At 38.5% G+C, this 17950-nt stretch overlaps 1 protein-coding gene across 1 annotated transcript in view; it reads right to left on the bottom strand.

The window, feature by feature from the left end:
- Window positions 1-17950, bottom strand: part of MYO1D (myosin ID) — a 284586-nt gene that overhangs the window by 196573 nt on the left and 70063 nt on the right. The window contains exons 2-6 of the mRNA XM_019732584.2: window positions 9776-9984; window positions 7724-7817; window positions 4719-4884; window positions 3383-3436; window positions 1612-1707 (exon numbers count right to left, since the gene is read on the bottom strand). Of these exons, the coding sequence (XP_019588143.1) occupies window positions 1612-1707; window positions 3383-3436; window positions 4719-4884; window positions 7724-7817; window positions 9776-9984 (619 nt within the window). The remainder of the gene's footprint in view (window positions 1-1611; window positions 1708-3382; window positions 3437-4718; window positions 4885-7723; window positions 7818-9775; window positions 9985-17950) is intronic.

Below are 17950 nucleotides of genomic sequence, written 5' to 3' on the forward strand. Positions count from 1 at the left end.
TGATTAATTTACATTTGTTAACATGGAAAGATATTAATAACTATAATAAAAGAGGGTTTATTTAATGAGGATTTATTATATGACTCCATTTATAAGTATATACACATAAACTGTTACCAGTAATTATCTCTGGATGGTAAGCTTTAGTGTATTTTTGTTTCCTTTCGGTTGATATTTTTTTCAGGTTTAGACTATGATCATGTAATACTTCTTTGTTTTTATTAGAGAGGAAGGAAAGAAGGGGAGAAGGAATAGGAATGGAAAATTTTCATGAAAAAGGGAACGTAAGCTAAATTTAGCTTAGAGAGAAGGCTAAGTGTTCATTTAACTCCGGCTTTCCATGGGGGCTCTACATGACCTGGCCAAAAGTAATTTGGTCAATAAGATCATTTGATAAAAAGGAATATTTCCAGTCATTGGCTTTTCAAGTGTTGATTTTGCCATCCTATATACAGCTCTAGAACCTCTGGCCTATTCTCAGAAGGCTGGAGTGTTGCCCTGTAGTGTTTCGTTGGTTTTCAATTAATTTTCAGCCAAACATCCTGCTCTTAGATGATTTGTAAAAGTAAACAATTCATGCAACTTAAATATCAAACAGTGGAAAATTAATTGTAAAGCCATAAATATCATTTGTTTCTCTGTATGGCAATAAAAATACAGGTAACCAATGATGCAGGTACAATTAGCTTAAGATGAATAATAAAAACTTAAAAATAAACAGAACCTTGCCCACATCTTAGAAGCTTTCCTTTTATAAATTCTTGTATTTTCCCCCCAACTATAACAACAATGCATTTTTAATTATACAAGAAATTTAAATTATGGAAAATCAGAACACAAATATCTATACACTCATCCATCCAGATTAAACAATTAAAACCTTGGTCTCTTTCCCTCTATATCTTATTTTATGTATTTATACACAGTATCTTTCCCCCACCAAAATAGGATAATGCTGTAATTGTTTTATAACCTATCATTAACAAACTAGTGTATTATTAGCATTAGCTGAAAAATGACTCACAGAAAACTAATTAGAAATAAAAGAACAAAAAGTACCTGCATATGTGTGTGCAATGGCTTGCATGCCAGGGAAGGGAAAAAAATGGAAAAATTTGAAAGCTGAACACAAATGCTCCAAAGGTCACGAAACTATTTCTAGGATACATCAAAATCAGTGTTTCAAAAAATAGTGAATGGAGAACTTTGACAGTAATTTCAACCAAAATGCTTTTAAATTTTCTTTTGTCTTAACAACTTGCCTTTGGCCAAATCATATGGTACCTTCTTTTGAGGTGGATTTCCCAGTCATATCAATATTTTTATAATGTTAAAAGAAAAGGAAGAGGATTAAAAATTAAAAGAAAACACGAAATCACAAGAGAGAAACTTCTTTCCTGTCAGATGGTGATAAAATATAGTAATGGGTTATTAAGCAAAGTTGTTAAGTCAATAATGTAGTGAATCTCTGTCCCTGACAGTTTTAATAATAGAATAAAAGAGTTATTCATTTGCCTAAAGGCAGCAGGCTGGACTAGATAATTATTTAATGTCCCCTCTGATTCTCTGTCTGATTCTATATCTGGGCAATCTCAAAGAGGAAACTCTCACCTTTAATTGAGCTCCTACATGTATATAGTTGTAGGAAGAGAGGGATTTCTGGAGATGTAGAGAGCGTAGCATCTGTTCTGAACCTCCTTGAAGAAGCTGAAAAATAATTTAAAATAAGTTGGCAAAATACTTACTGAACCAGATATACCAGACAGTTTAACAATGGCAATCTATAATAGCTTTTATTCATTTTCTGGGCTTAATTCACTTAGGTCCTCCTGTTTCTGGTTTTGAAGAACTTCTTTCTTTCTTTTTTCTTTTTTTTTTTTTTTTAACCTTAAAGATAAATGGCTTCCATAGCCATCAGTCATGAAGAATGCTTTACAATCAGGAATAAAATTGCCTAAAACGTCTTAGAGCTTTCACGACGTAGCTGGCATAAAAGGTTCTTGTTTTCTATGGTCATTTGTAAAACAGGAGCTTATGCTTCGTGCTGGTCACTTGGTTAGCAGCCTTATTATCCAGACAGGATAGAGCTGTGTTTCAGAATTCAGAATCAGTCAATATTGCCACGGAAGTAAGAGGTATCAGCAGACAGTCATATGCTGGTTACAGTGGGAAAAAATAGCTTTTCCTCATCAATCTCTGTGTCTCAGGAAAGGAAGACAATTGGATAACTGTAGTGTTGGACAAAGACAAACTTTAATGCTTTCATTCAAGTGGGAAAAAACACTGGGAAAAAGTTATGGGTTCTTGAAATAGATAGACCTCTCATATTTGGTAGAAAAATCGTTTGTTGAAGACATGGCAAATTGTCAACCAAAACACAAATACAATATAGGTAACTCTTTTACATAGAACATGTGTTTGGAAGGCATTATGTTTAAATTATATTAAACTGTATGCTTTATTTAAAAGGTATAATTATCATATTTAAAAAATTGATCTTTTAAATAATATACACCAGAACTTATACATAAAAATGACTACTGTCTATTAAAGCAGTTATCTAGAAGAAACTGAACTCAGCTGAACCTGTCACCATTCAATCACCTTTCAGAGATAGTTTACATGTGGAAATCAATCTTACTGATTTATAGTTGTATTTTATTAAAAAGAAAATCTAAGACAGCATTGTTTAATCTGGTCATCTACTTTATTTATTAGTATTGGTTTATATTACATCGGGCTCTAAAAAATTATAATAATGTATCACAATAGTTCTCTGAGTAAATCGATTTGCCAACAGGAGGGCTATTTTAAAAGTTTGTCTTAGTCTCTAAAAGCATTCCCAAAAGAGCTACTCAAAATTTTTTTTTCTAAACAATCACAGTTTTGATGGGATAAAGAAAACAATTCCCTTGAATTAATAAATCCAGTTGTGGTTTTTTTTCCTAAGTAATCATATTGCTTTATAATCTCCATGAGCAAAATAAACTGAGCTTGTGTTCCCATCTCTGGAGCTCCCAAATAAGAGAACAACAGCTTTGATTCCAAGTGAAACAAAATCAATTTAACATATTCAGGATTTCCCATTTCAAGAGCTTTTACAAGTTGTTAAAACTGCTACCTACACTGCAAAGAAAGGTAGGTAATGTTCAACCAAGGCAGCCACCTGGTTGATTAACCACCTGCCAGCTCTTTCTAACAGTCATGCTCATCAAATCTCTGAAGAGGCTTGTGGGGTAGGGTGTGTGCATGTGTGCACATGAGTGTAACATGTCACGGGAGCCAAGGGAGGCACAAGACGGGAAAGTCTCCACATAAAAACATTCATTTCCTATACAACTGAGCAAATGATCAATTATCTGCATAACAGTAGATTACTAACCTGATAGAAAGAATGAAAACTTCTTTCTCCTGGCTGTTGCACAATCACTCGAGACTAAGGAAAAACACATTAAAACCGTTAATCTGAGGATGCACCCCTAAAACAAAACAGAAGCCACTTTCTCAGGGAATCCTGTATCAACAGGGCATTTGAAGGTTCTAAAGACCCCAAGGATAGTACCCACTGAAAACTAGGTCTCCTCTATGCGGGTTTCTGTGCAGTTTTTGATAATTCTTTTTACTGCTTAAAACCGAGTTCCCTCAACTTTCTGAAAATAAAGCTATTTTGATTTTTTTTTTAATCTTGACCCTAAAGATGGAATTTCTTAGGGGGAAAGAAACTGGAAGTGAGGAGAAGAGGAAGGACCAGTTAGGGAGGCATAGCCTCAACATTCTGTTCCCCAGGGTCTGCTGGCATTTCCCAGAGCAGTGCCTTATATCCTGTGACAAAATTTGCTGAGCAACATCAGTCTATAGAGACCCCTGCCTTAGATGCCGCCCAAAAGACTGCTATTAAGAGGCTGCTATTATGACAATGTGTGTTCAGTCACAGGAATCATTTGATTAAATATGCACATAAAGCGAAGTCATGAAACATTTTAGAAAAAACACAAATAATACCTGGCATTGCCTGTCCTTTTTACCCTGACTGAGAAAGACATTTTATTTTAACTGACTGATTAAAAACATTACTCCTTTGATTAAAAACATTACTCCTTTAATAGCCTGACTTCAATTTAACAACAAAAGCAAAAAATTATACTGCATTATACTGTCATAAAAGATGCTATGAACAAAGGAAAACTAGAAGTAAATGAGATTTGAAATTAATTTAAATAAAAACACATGGGAGAATCACATCAATATGTTGCACACCTTAAACTTACACGATGTGATGTGTCAATTATATCTCAATTTAAAAAAGAGTTGTATGGGCATGATTATTTGAAAAGAGTGTTATTTCCGAGGATGGGTATGATAGCTCTTCTGTAACGCATTTTAAAAAACAAACATATGGGAGGTGATGGTGTGTAAAAAGGGTAGAACCGATTCGTCCTAGATTGGTTTTTGGTTAAACCTTACCCAGAAGTTGGCACATATTCATATACCATTCCTACCCCCTCCCACACACATACCTAAATCTTAAGTCCGTAACTTTTTTCAACTTGATATTATAAGTGTTAATAAGAGAACACAATGAGGACTGGGAAGGGCATGGGGAGAATAGGATTGGAAGCTATTTTGAAGCAATTAAAGAAATTCTATAAACACAATTAGGTTTACAAAAAACATTCAGCACTTGAAAACATCACCCACAGAAATCATGCACATTTTACCTTCTCCAATAAGTAGTTACTGATATGTCCACCAATAGGGTCCCCCTTGAAATCAAAATTGATGTCCATGTATTTCCCAAACCTGCTGGAGTTGTCGTTGCGGTTGGTTTTGGCATTTCCGAAAGCTTCCAGGACACAGTTGGACTTAAGCAACATGTTCTTCACTCTTGAACACAGGTAAATGAAAGTCATTAGAAAAAGTTTTAAAGGCTTGGCCTTTAAGAAAACTAGATTTTATTTAAAGGTATGCAAATGTTTTTCCAGAGATGCTAACTGCAATATTTGCAATATCAAATGAAAACAACACAAACAACCTAAATGTCCAGCAATAGGCATGGATAAAAATAAATTTCTCTTTTCCAGTATAATATGTACTGACATAGAAAGATGCCCAGAATATACTGAGTGAGAAATTAAGTTGCAAAATAAGACGTATGTAGGATCTTTGCGTGTATGCATGTGCATGTGTGCGCATGTCTGGGCGTGTTTGTTTGTGCACGCACATGGAAGTGTGTGCGCTCAGGCACATATGTTAGTAAATGCTTCAAAATCTGGAGGGAACAGCACACTTCCCTGTGGTTACCTAGGTTGATGGGGAAGGTAAGGTGGGTGTTCCGGGAACTTTCACTTTCAACATAATGCTGTAATTTTCAGTTTTTCTTTTGAATGAACATGTTTTATTTACATAAAGAAAAATCTTAAAAAGTATGTTCTAAAAAGAAAGAATGAATGATACAGAAAATGATGCAATTCTTAGAACTACTTGCTTGTAAAGCCTAGAATTGTGAAATTTTTTTTCCACTGTAAGAATAATGCTTTAATGTCTAAAACAATCTTTAAATTCATAATCATCACTGAAGCTCAAAACACCCTTATGGAGTGGGCAAACCAAGCAGTCTTGTCCCCACCTAGAGATGAAAAAGAGAGACTAGAAAGGGCAATTTGCTGTTGAAGGTCATACTTAAGGGGCAGAACCTGGACAATCTCCTGTACGCAACTGAAAATGGCAAAACAAGAAGTCCTGTGTTCGTAAATGATGGGCTTTCTCTTCTATCATGATTTTTTTTTTATTAGTTTCAGGTGCACAAATAGTTAGACATTTATCATTTATATCCCTCACACAGTGACAGTCCACTCCCCCCATCCACTACCCCTCTGACATCGCACACAGCCATTACATTTCCACTGTCTCTACTCCTAATGCTGTACGCTGCTTCTTGTAACTATATATATATATGTGTGTATATATATATAATTGTAGTTGACATAGAATTGTGAAATTGATTGCACTTAGTTATACATCATAAATGTGGTCTTTTCTTAGTTTAGAAATTGCTCATCATTTTGTTTGACATTATATGGAATATCTCCTTTATACTAGTTACTTAATTCATTCTTTATTCTACCACTGCTAACTTTCTATAGAGTCTCTCCCAATGGATACGTCTGAACCTCATCCTACTCTTTATATCTTTGCTTTTATTTCACTGACAAAATTCCTCTTACATGGGCATACCTGCAGAAATAACTCTGGCCACTGAATAACCTGACGTAGCAGATCCACTGTTCTTTCCACGACTATTGTAAGTGACCCTACAACTTTACCTCCTCTTGAATGAAAGTATACTTTTAAAATGTGGGGGGAAACTGCTTGCTTACAGTAAATAAAGAAAACAGTCTATAAAACTAAGGTAAGATATGCTTGCGAAAGACTGGTTAATGTGCATATGCCTTACTCCACTAGACCAACTGGGTTTAGAAATAAAATTAATTTAGTTCTCAGACAGTTACTCTCCTGAGCTTCTGAGGAAATTTTAAAAACTTACTCATATCCTCGTCCTTGTCTTATTAGATTGCAAAGTCAAAATCAGAAGTGGGGATGTGTCACAATTAAGAAAAATACCTCCTTTGACCTGACCACCCAGCCCAATTAGGATGAAAAGAAGAAGGCCCACGTAGGGTAGTGCAGTCTAAATTCTCTTCTTTCGCATCAACCCAGCATCCTTTCTTTCTAGTCATAAAACTGAAGATTGAAATGTGTGTATGGAGTGTTACTTCAGTAAATGAACACTGAGCTTCAAAGTAGCAACTCTGGAAAACCCTTTATTTCTCTTCAAAAACACCACACCACATAAGAAAGTCTTTCTTTCTCTCTTTCTCTCTCTCTCTCTCTCTCTCTCTCTCTCTCTTCCTTTCTCCCCCCCCCCCCCTTTCATTCTTTCTTCCCTCCTCTCCCCACCCCTCCCCTCCTCCCTCCCTTCTTTCTCTTTTTTCCCTCCCTCCCTCCCACCCTCCCTTCCTTCTTTCTTCCGTCCTTCCTTTCTTTCTTTCAAAAACCTATCCATTCATTCCTTGCACACTTATTAAGCAAATAATATTTGCCAAACACTGTGCTAAACGCTGGGCACAGACATTGCACACACGCTTTAGTACTCACCTTACTGTGAGGTGTGAGTGGCCTGGTATGGCTGAACCCCTTTTAGAAAATGAGTCATACTTAGAACTTCTAATACTAGGAGTTCTAGTTGTGATATGAAGGGAAGCCATGCATCTGCTCCCCAGAGGCCCCTTTCACTCTAGAGGAACCCAGGGTTCCTCAGAACACAGTTTGAAAAAGATGCTGGTGCTATAGAAAGAGCAAGGAACCTGTGAGAGTTTGAACCATCAGACCTACTAATGTAAATGGTAACATCTTTGCTCACCACAGATAACACTCCAGGCAGCAGTCATAAACTAGAATGGGGACACTGCTCTGTTTCACAATAATTTTATTTCGTTTTATATTTAGGGAAAGCTTACCATAGTAGTAAGCTTTTTTCTACTAAAAACAAATATACAAATAGAGTGATATAAATAAAAGTGGAGACTGCATGCAGTAAGAGTCAAAGTAATTTAATCGTCAATAAATGGTTGATACATATCAGAGTTTAGGCCTAATCAATTAAGTCTGTATAGAAAATAAAACTCTAATTAGAATTTCCCCCCCATTATTAGAGTGCCCTTACCTTTCAATCTCTGCTCTCTGACTGGGATTGGTGATGGCTGCAATATATTGCATAATGTACTTGCTGGCTTCGGTTTTACCAGCTCCACTTTCCCCTGGGGAAAAATTGTGCAAGGCTTAACATTATAACTTAAACCAAGAGTAAGCTAATTTTTAATAGAGTAATTCAAAACTGTGATGTCAGTTGTTTATTTAAGAATCCCTTATGTTTCATTGGTTGCCTTTTTTGAGTTATTTCATCCTGTCTTGATATGGTAGTGGTTCTAACAGATCTGAAAACGGTGAGGAAAAAAAAAAACTATTGTAGAAGTACCATAACAAATAGATTACAAATCAAAATTTACTTAGTAAAAGATATCGAGATAAGACATAATAAACTCCTTAGACTCAAGTCTTCATACGTGGCAGGGACTCTGAAGTCTGGCAGAAAAGAAAGAAACTAGTGATGAAAACAGTGGCCACGTCTAAATATATGTTAATATAACCTTATTTTCTATGGCAGAATTTTTTTTCATCTTAACAAGGACAACATAATTCTTTCAGAAAAGGAAAGTTAGAGCAATTTTGGTGAAAAAACAAAACAAGTAGCAAGCTTGACACATGGCATCACAGAAAATGACTGCTGGTCTAAGGGGACAAGAAGCGATCAATTTAGAATTACCTATTCCAATTTTTAAATGTTTATGCCTTCTGACCCCAAAATGCCACTTGTAGAAATTTATACTACGGAAATAATAAAAATACTACTATAATAATAATCATCAAGTCTTAAGAGTATTTCTGTAGACTACATGTCAAAGTTAAAATCTGAAAACAATACGCCTATCAGTAGAGGATTGGGTAAATCAATTATGATTCAACTGCTCAGCGGACTACTCCACAATTGTGAGAGAATGCACTGCTTCCATAGGTCCCTAACAAAAAGATGTCCCTTATATGTTGTTAAATGGAAAAACAAATTCCATAATAGCAGTTATAACATAATTACAATACAATTATACACTTCTAATAATTATACATGCAGGTGTGACTATATGTTTTTGCACATGCAGAGAAAATATATAAAAGGATAAACACTTTATTGTTTATAGCTGTTGCTGCTGGAATTTTGGGAGCAACAGGGTGTTCAAGGGGAAGGGACGTTTTGCTTTTATTTTATGCACTTATAAAATTGTGTGCTTTTTTGTTTTTCCTTCTACCATCAGGAACTACTGCTTTTGTAATTTGTTTTCATGAAATGTAGTCCAGGGATATAATTCTCTAATTTCAACACGAAGTTACTTAACTCTTCAGACCCTTCCTATTCTCATCTACAAAGCAGAAACACAACTGCTTTCCATGCCACTCAGAGCTATTTTGATAACCAGAATGGAATAAAGATCATGAAAGCGTTTTTAAAAGTATAAAGCTCCTAATGCAAATGTGAGGTATTAGCATCAAAAGAAATTTCTGCTGTTTGGGAGAGGCCACCCTGGGTCAGTGGGCAGATATTTTTCCTGTCCCCACTTCATTCCACAAGATTCCTTGAAGAGCTCAGCTCTCCAGAGAGAGTTCAGCTCCACTTCTTTGGCACACGAGTCTGTCTCCGTCCTTGTCGGGCCCCCTAAGCTATGAGAACCTATTTCCAGTCCCAGGCCAGTACGTGACCTCCACACTAGCTTCCATTCACCAACCTGACCTTGAATTCATTCATCATTTTGGGGACTTCTGGATTTCATTTTCTTGGTTGTACTCCGTTATTATTTAAAATAATTTTTGTCATATTTTATCCAGTACGTTTATGTGTTTGAGATGGGAAGAAGAATTTTCCATGTCAGCTTAGTCTACAAAATTGACCAGAAGTCCATCCGAACGTAATATGTATTTGTAAACGAACCAAGAGTAGAAGGCAGTCAGAAATGATATAAGTGGGGATTGAATGTTCGTTACTTTTTTCCTTCTAAAAATTGCTTAAGTTTCTAACTTCAAAAGAGATCTAATCAAACGTTTGGATCCTTGAACAGCTAATAAATATATTCTGACCTTGGAAGTACAGGGGACGCCCTCTAGATACCTGAGATCACAATACAAGTGTCTTTCGCTCGCCGCTTCATAGCTTTGTAGGCAGCGTCAGCAATAGCAAACAGGTGAGGCGGTCTCTCGTATAGCTCACGGCCTTTGTACTGCTCAATGGTGTCTCTACCATAGATGCTCAGCGACTTGTAAGGATTCACCGAAACGACGACCTCGCCGATGAACGTGTAGATGCGCCCCTTTTCAAATCTGTACAGAAGCAGAAGAAAAGGAAGACGTAGCTGTGGTCACACAGAAATGCTATTTCTTTCCTATGAGTCTCTTATCGCCAAGAAAATGCAAATATCCCAGGAACAATTTCTGACCTGACGTTTCATTGGTTCTGAGTTTACGTTTAGAGACCATGTTTGAGGCTGTGCTAAGATGCTGCTGCTAGAAGGGGCCAGTAGGGGTTCAAAGCCAAGAAAGAAGAAAGAATTTAATGTTTTAGAGGCTGGGGATTTCCTATTTCCAAAATACAGAAAGGTAAGGAGATGAATGAAAAAAAAAGTTAAAGAAAACCTCAGAGCTCTAGGAAGAGAAGAAATTGTAGTTAAAACAGGTCTTGAAATCTACTTAGTCAGATTTTCAATTATACAAAAACAAAGGTCCAAATACATTTATTTCTTTTCCCTCTTGAAACCCCACCAAAATGTCAGTAAAGGAATAAAAACAGTAAAACCCACAACAGAGAGGATAGTAGAGGAGACACTTCTGGCATAAGTCAAATTCATTTTTTAAATGACTGCCTAAAATTCCACGGTGTAGATATATCATTATTTATTGAACCATCCCCCTTCCTTCCTGCTATTTTGAATAATACCATAGAAAATACTCTTTGACACATATTCGTACAAATCAGTGCTTTTGTTTCTGTGTGATAGATTCTCAGGAATGGGATAGCTGGTTGAAAGGTACATGGACTTTTTAAAAGTACTTATAATATGATTCCATCATTTTACCATAAAAGGCTAAAAAGTCACCCCATACATGATTTGTATATACAACCGTGCACAGATGTATTTTATAAATGATCACATAAGCATGGGAAAATATGGACGACTACATGTTATGTTTTATGTATCCTTTTATACATACAGTAGGGTGAGGAGGAGAAGGAAGGTCATGTGAGCAGTTGGAAAGAAGCCATAGGAACAAAGAAAAAAAGGGTAAAAACAAAACAACCTCAGCATATATGATACAACTGCAATTGCACAAAATGGTGTCTATATTTACAAAGAAAAAAAATTTAAATTTAGAAAACCCATATATAGCTTCACTATTTACACGTTAACCCACACATCTAAACGAACCAGAGCTAGGTCAACACCCAAACGGACAAGTGGTTGCCACCAACACACTCCACCTGCCAAGAGACAAAGGCAGACATATAGGTCACTTCCAAGAGCTGAATGAAGGGAGTGTTGAGATGAGCAAAATGCTGGTCCAGCAGCTGTTTCCCTAAGTACTCTTGTTGCAGGGCCAGTGCGGCAGGGAAATAAGGGAAGTAAACAGAGCATTTGGGACCACAAGGCAAAAACAAATCTGAAACTTTCTTCACCCTGAAACGAAGGCTATGGGCTAGAACTAGGAGTGGAAACAAACAGCTGTTGATCATGTAACAATAAATGTAAACCATGATTTTTATCAAGTAGTTAGTGTATGTTTAAATAAGAGTTGTTAACTGGGGCCGGCCCAGGTGGCTCAGGCGGTTAGAGCTCCGTGCTCCTAACTCCAAAGGCTGCCGGTTCGATTCCCACAAGGGCCAGTGGGCTCTCAATCACAAGGTTGCCAGTTCAATTCCTCGACTCCTGCAAGGGATGGTGGGCAGCGCCCCCTGCAACTAAGAAACTAAGATTGAACACAGCACCTTGAGCTGAGCTGCCCCTGAGCTCCCAGGTGGCTCAGTTGTTGGTTGGAGTGCGTCCTCTCAACCACAAGGTTGCCGGTTCGACTCCCGCAAGGGATGGTGAGCTGTGCCCCCTGCAACTAGCAACGGCAACTGGACTGGGAGCTGAACTGCTCCCTCCACAACTAAGATTGAAAGGACAACAACTTGAGTTGGAAAAAAGCCCTGGAAGTACACACTGTTCCCCAATAAAGTCCTGTTCCCCTTCCCCAATAAAATCTTAAAAAAAAGAGTTGTTAACATTGTTCTGCTGTGGTTTTCCTCTACAGAAAGTGTCATAGGGTAGCTAAAGGCCCCGACGCTGGAGTCCTTTACATCTGATTCTGGATGCTCACATTGCAGACGTAATAGCAGTGAGATCTTGCGAAAGCTACTTAACCTCCATGTGCTTCGGCTCCTTCATCCGTAGGATGGTGATAATTATACCTCTCTCTCCCCCTGGCATTGTGTAAGTACTTTTAAAAAGGCAATTAATTTTATGCTCCCAATTATGTTCTGCAGGAAGATTTTTAATAAATGCTTTTATTTTATTAACACTGCTACTTAAATCAGAGCAATCCCTACACACGAGGAATTAATTCAAAGATCATAATCCGATTCCCTGCCTCGGTTGTCAATCAACTAGCAAGTATACACAAGCAAAATGTCTATATAACTCATGTTCAAAGACCCACAAAAGTAATAAAAAGCCGAGGTTCACTACCCAAGCCTTATCTGGCTTAACCTGCAAATTTGCATAAATGCTCACCAGCTGTCTTCGAGGATAAGAATTAAAGGAACATGATTCTTTAGTTTCAAAAACAGGGTCCAAGCAGAAAAGAAAAAACAATAAATAAAAAAGAAGGACATTAGAAAAAAATTACCTCATGAATTTGGAACTCTGTGACTAAGAGGCACAGCAAACAACCTATGAGATTAGAATGTTGTTCTAAGATTCCAGGTCTGTCTAATCACGTACTTTCTCTGAAATTCCACTTTATTTCAAATAGCGTATTTTGTTTACCCAAACTTCTAGGCATCATGTTTGTAAGACACCACGGAAATACATGTACAAAATTATCCAATGCATAACTCAACTTGGAGACAGTGGCAAGGCTCAACAAAATACAGCATTAAATACAAGTATTCAGCAATTTACGGAACGTTAGAATCTTATCTCATTTGAAACTCTTAAGTTTGGTTACCAAAGATGGAACTTTTGATTTGGTTAGGGCATAACCTCGCCGCTAGATGGTGCCCGTCTACACTTTAACACCAAACCACGGTTTCATTTTGCTTTGGAAAGCCTTAGGGTTTGTAGTTAGCACTGAGAGGTAATGTAGTGACCAGCTGCGTTTGCCTCCAGGAGGAATTGCTGTAATTATCCTAGACAACCAATGGGTTGATACCATCTCTTACAAGAGACCAAAGAAGGCATTTCTGTGAGCTCTGTGTGCAAACCTTTTATGACAAACTTTTATGATGCATTCTCCAAATATTTGTTCAGTATCTACTTTGGGCCAGACACTGGGCCTGACGCTGGGCATGAAAAGAAGAAAAGAGAACAGGGAAGTCTTATAAATAAATAATCACAATACAGTACGATCGGTAAGACAATATTAAAAGCACGCACTGTGGTGGCCGATTATCACAACAAACCCCTTCAAAGGAAGAATGCGCAAGAGTAATACACAAGCTCCACAGCAGAGCACACAGGTCTTTTGTGTTCTGGCCTCTGCTTTTCACTGGACCCTCCTCACCACCCACACACTTCCCCCCACCCATCCCCGCCCCATCACTCTTGCCTTCATATCAATGAGCTATTTACAGTTCCCAAGAGCACCCTGACTGCGTAGTTTGCCCATGGGGTTCATTCTGCCTAGAATACCCTTTCCCCACCCAGTCTCTTCTTCCTCCATCAGCTTGGCAGGTTCTCACTCCTTCAAAAGCCTAAGCATCAGCTCCTCTAGGAAACCATTCTTGAGACCCTACGTCTAACATCAGTATTATGGTATTTGTTCTGTTCAGATGTTTTCTATAGAGCTTCCCAAATAGTTAAAATATAGCTGAACTGTAATTGATTTTTAAAATGTAATTTCTTTAAGAAGTCACAAATATTTATTGAATGGGCCAGATATGTTCACGGGCTTCTGAATGAAACAAAGAGGTTCTACAAAGGTTTTGAATTAACGAGTAGCAATGGAGAAACTATAAAAATGCCTTTAGAGGACAACAGGCTTTTCTACAGGCATTCTGAAACATTTATTAAAAATCAACAACTGACGACTCTCTTTCCAGTAGTACAGAGCGTGCTGACAGTCCATAGTGTGATCTGGCACCAGAGAAACACAAAATACCTGCACTGGACACGCCTAATCGACCTCTCATAAGAAGCAAGGAGCTGGGTGACTGTGTGTATGACACTTGAAAACATTATGGGAAAACTAACAAATATTTCAGGTGGGCTGGCAGCTCCTAATTTACTGGACAGGGTGGGGAAGGTAAAGGATGAGCTTAGGGGTTCACACTCCCGGCTTCAGGTGCCATAAAGTGACCCGAAAGCTTCTGTGTGTGCCCTGAAGGAGAGCCTCACCCAGCTCCTGCAGCCCAGGGCTGAGAACCCTGACAAATGCAGTGCCTCCTGATCGCAGGCAGGCAGAAGGACAAAACAATCACTTTTGTGGTGTCTGCCAGAAACATATAACCTAAACCTAATCAGGAGGAAACGTAAGGCAAACCGAAATTGAAGGACATTCTACAAAATAACCGGAAAATTTCACAGTCAAGAAAACAGGGACAGGCAGAGTAATACTCCAGATTATAAGAAATCAAAGAGACGTAACGAAATGGAAGGCACGGTCCAAGGAAGTTTCTTGTCACAGAATATTCTTGCGATTTTTCTGTACATTTGAGATTATATCAAAATTAAACGTTACTAATAAAAAAATCCAAATTCCAAGCTTGTTTGTATAATTGGTTTGCATTTTTATTAATTTCAAATAGGCAACACAGACTCTTAGTCATAGATTCAAAAGATATAAATAAATGAATAGATAGTGACAACTGTTTTTCTCATCTTTCTACAGTTTCCCTCATCAGTTAACCACGACATCTGGTTTCCTGTGTATTCTTCTAGAAATAGTTTATGCATACATACACATATGCATACATACAGTTTTTTACATGAATGACTTTTTTCTCTAATTAAAATCTGTATCGGGATAGTTTCATGGAAGTAGAGAATAGCTTCACTTTTAATGCCTGCATAGTATTTAATTTCATGGGTGAACACACAATAATACATGACCAGTCATTTAGGCTGTTACCAATGTTTTGTTACGATGAACAATACAACTATAAATATAATGGTGTATATATTTCTTTGTGCATATGTGTATGTATACCTGTAGAACGCATTTCTAGAATTAAAGTTGCTGGTTCAAAGGATATGTGTAATTTAAACTTATGAATTGTTGCGAAATTATTCTCCAAAGAGGTTACAGCAATTTATACATCCACCTACAATGTATGAGAGTTTCTGTTTCCTGGGTGTGGATTTTTTAACCAACAATGCTGGCCCATTTTGAAAGGACAGCCTATACTGCAGTTTTATTTTCAAAGTACACAAAACTTTGACCCCTTTTTGTACTGATGTACCAAACTTTTGCAATGGTCATTAGCTCACTGCCAACTTTCAATAAGGTTCAGTTCACCTTCCCCAGTTCTGAGATGAGAATCTCTCCCAAGGGTGAAGGCATCTTGTTTCTACTGCTTCTGGCAAAATCACAGTCTCCCTGTGACGGAGTCAAGTTGTGTTATCCCTTTTGTTAGGCTGTACGTTCCTGAGATGGGCAGGGACTATGTATTAGAAAGATTGAGTTTTATTTAGAGTCACACAGCCCTGGAGCCCTGGGTTTGAATCCTAGCTCTGCTAGTTACTGACTGCGTGTATTCATAAACATCTGAGTAAATAATAAGTGCCATGTGCCAGGCACTGTGCCAAGAGCCTGAGTTACAGAGGAGAACAGGCGTGGTATTATTGTACTCAAAGGTTTACATAAACAGACAATGCCATGTAGCTTAAATTTCACATATTTTATGATAGAGGGCTTAAAATTTACATATTTTCACTTATCAATCCTCTCTTGCTCCCGTTCTTTCTCCTCTCTCTCTCTCTCTTTCTCTCTCTCTCTCTCACACACACACACACACACACACACACACACACACACACCCCCCATCACACTGTTTCAGAAAAGATTCAAGGCACTAGATAGAAAGGGTGTGATGGAAGCTTACAGAAAGGATACGTAACCCAGCTTTAGAAGTGGGAGGGTTCAAAGATGACACCCTAAAAATTAAGTTACTTGCTATCTGAACTATTTATGTGGTGATACGATCTCCAAATAGGTAGCTCTAGGTGTTCCTGGCTTACACCGCCTTCAGAGCATCGGAAGAGGATGTTGTATTTTGACTTTTATTAACACACTGAAGCCTTGGAAGAGAACGCTTGCGAAGCACCATCAGAGGCCATCAGTGTAGCATACGGGTATCCCTGGGCCCTTCACAGCAGAGGAGAGTGCGCCCTGCAACCTGACTGCAGTTTAGCACTGTCTAGCTCTACGATTATGGGTGAGTTAGTTAACCTCTCTGTGCCCCACTTTCTTCATCTGAAAAGTAGGACAAAGCTAGTATCTACCTCACAGGATTATTATAAGAAATGCAATACTCCACTCACTGGAGTACTTGGCACACTGTTGGTATGTGGAAAGAGTGCAATACTGTGAGGTCCCACTTGTACTATGAGCAATACTGCAAGCTGTCTGAATGGCAGGAAGCGTCTTTCCTCCACTCAGGTCCCATGGTCCAGTGCGTTGCATCTGTGATCTGCTGTGTTTATCCTCACAGCAAGGGTCGCTTTTGTTAGCGTAATGAATCATGATCCAGCTTGGCATCATGTCTGGATAGCATTCTTCTAGTAGATCCTAAGGATCCTCTAAAGCCAAAAATCTCTCCCTAAAAATGTTTAGGCTTTCCACAGGACATAAGAAACTAGTTAGGGCCACTGGCAGTGGTGTGAACTTCCTGAGTTCACCATCTCTTGGTTTTCTTCTCCAGAGTAACATCTCTTCACATGAGCGGCACAAAAGGTACGTAACCAGAGAGTGTGGTCAGGAGATACCTGGCTGACTTTATTTTACCTTTTTTCTTTGTTCGTTTTTTTGCAATGGAAAAAAAAAATTGTTTTTGACAAATACATGTTAAGATAGGGATCGCTTTTTCCAAACACATTTCTATTGTTTAGTAGGGCATGCCTTGTAGAGCAATATTAACTGTAAATGTTCTTACGGCTGGCTTTCATTTTATTTGCATTCATTTGTTCATTCATTCAAGCAATAGTTATTAGGGCCCACGTTCCAAGCCCTGTGCTGGGAGCCCTGGGTAGAGGAAAGAACAGGCAGAGCGTTCTCCACCCTAATGCAGGGTAATGAGAAGGACAGACACTCAACAGGGGCTCCAGGAAGAGTCGCCCGAATGTTCACTGCACTGGTGGAGGGAGGGAACAAGTATTTGAGGAATCCAGGGCAAAACAGTGTGACTGCACCACAGCAGAGGCAGCAAGGAGAGCAGGACGCAAAGGGTAGGAGGGGGGAGGCTAGCAGGTACAAAGGGCCTTGCGGGGTTGTGGAGCTTTATTACAAGGGCAGAGTTTGAAGTCTTGATCACATTCACTTTTTTTTGCAAGCCCCCTCTGACGGCAGGGTGGGAAGGATTGAGTGCCTGGTACAGAGCAGTGAGGCTACCACATTAGCCCCGGGAAGGGATGACTGGGGATTTAGCTGGGATGGAGCAGTGGGCAGGCTTTAAGAGTAGAAGCAGGATTAGACAGGACAATTCACTGGATGTGAGTCAAGGGAGGTGTCAGGGTTTCTCACGTGAGCAACGGGAGCAGGCTACAAAACTGTTTACTAACAGGGACAGTCGAGGAAGGGACAGTAGAGGAAGTGCAACATTTTTAGGAGGCGGCCATGATTCAGACAGGCTATATCGAGCCTGAGATACCTGGGAAATATCCAAGTAAAGATGTCTCTTGCTTTTCTTTTTCCTCATAATCTAATTAAACCCGATCCCTGGACACAAAAGGAACAACACAGACGATGGCAACCTGAAATCCTTACCTGTCATGGTGGGCAAATGCTGCAAGGAGACCATATGCTCCTCTGCCCAAGTGAAAAGCAAGAAAAAAATTTAGAGGAGATATAGCTGGGTTCTATTTAATTTTTTTTT

This window comes from Rhinolophus sinicus, linkage group LG15, assembly GCF_036562045.2.
Source record: "Rhinolophus sinicus isolate RSC01 linkage group LG15, ASM3656204v1, whole genome shotgun sequence".
In the NCBI taxonomy this organism is placed as follows: domain Eukaryota; kingdom Metazoa; phylum Chordata; class Mammalia; order Chiroptera; family Rhinolophidae; genus Rhinolophus; species Rhinolophus sinicus.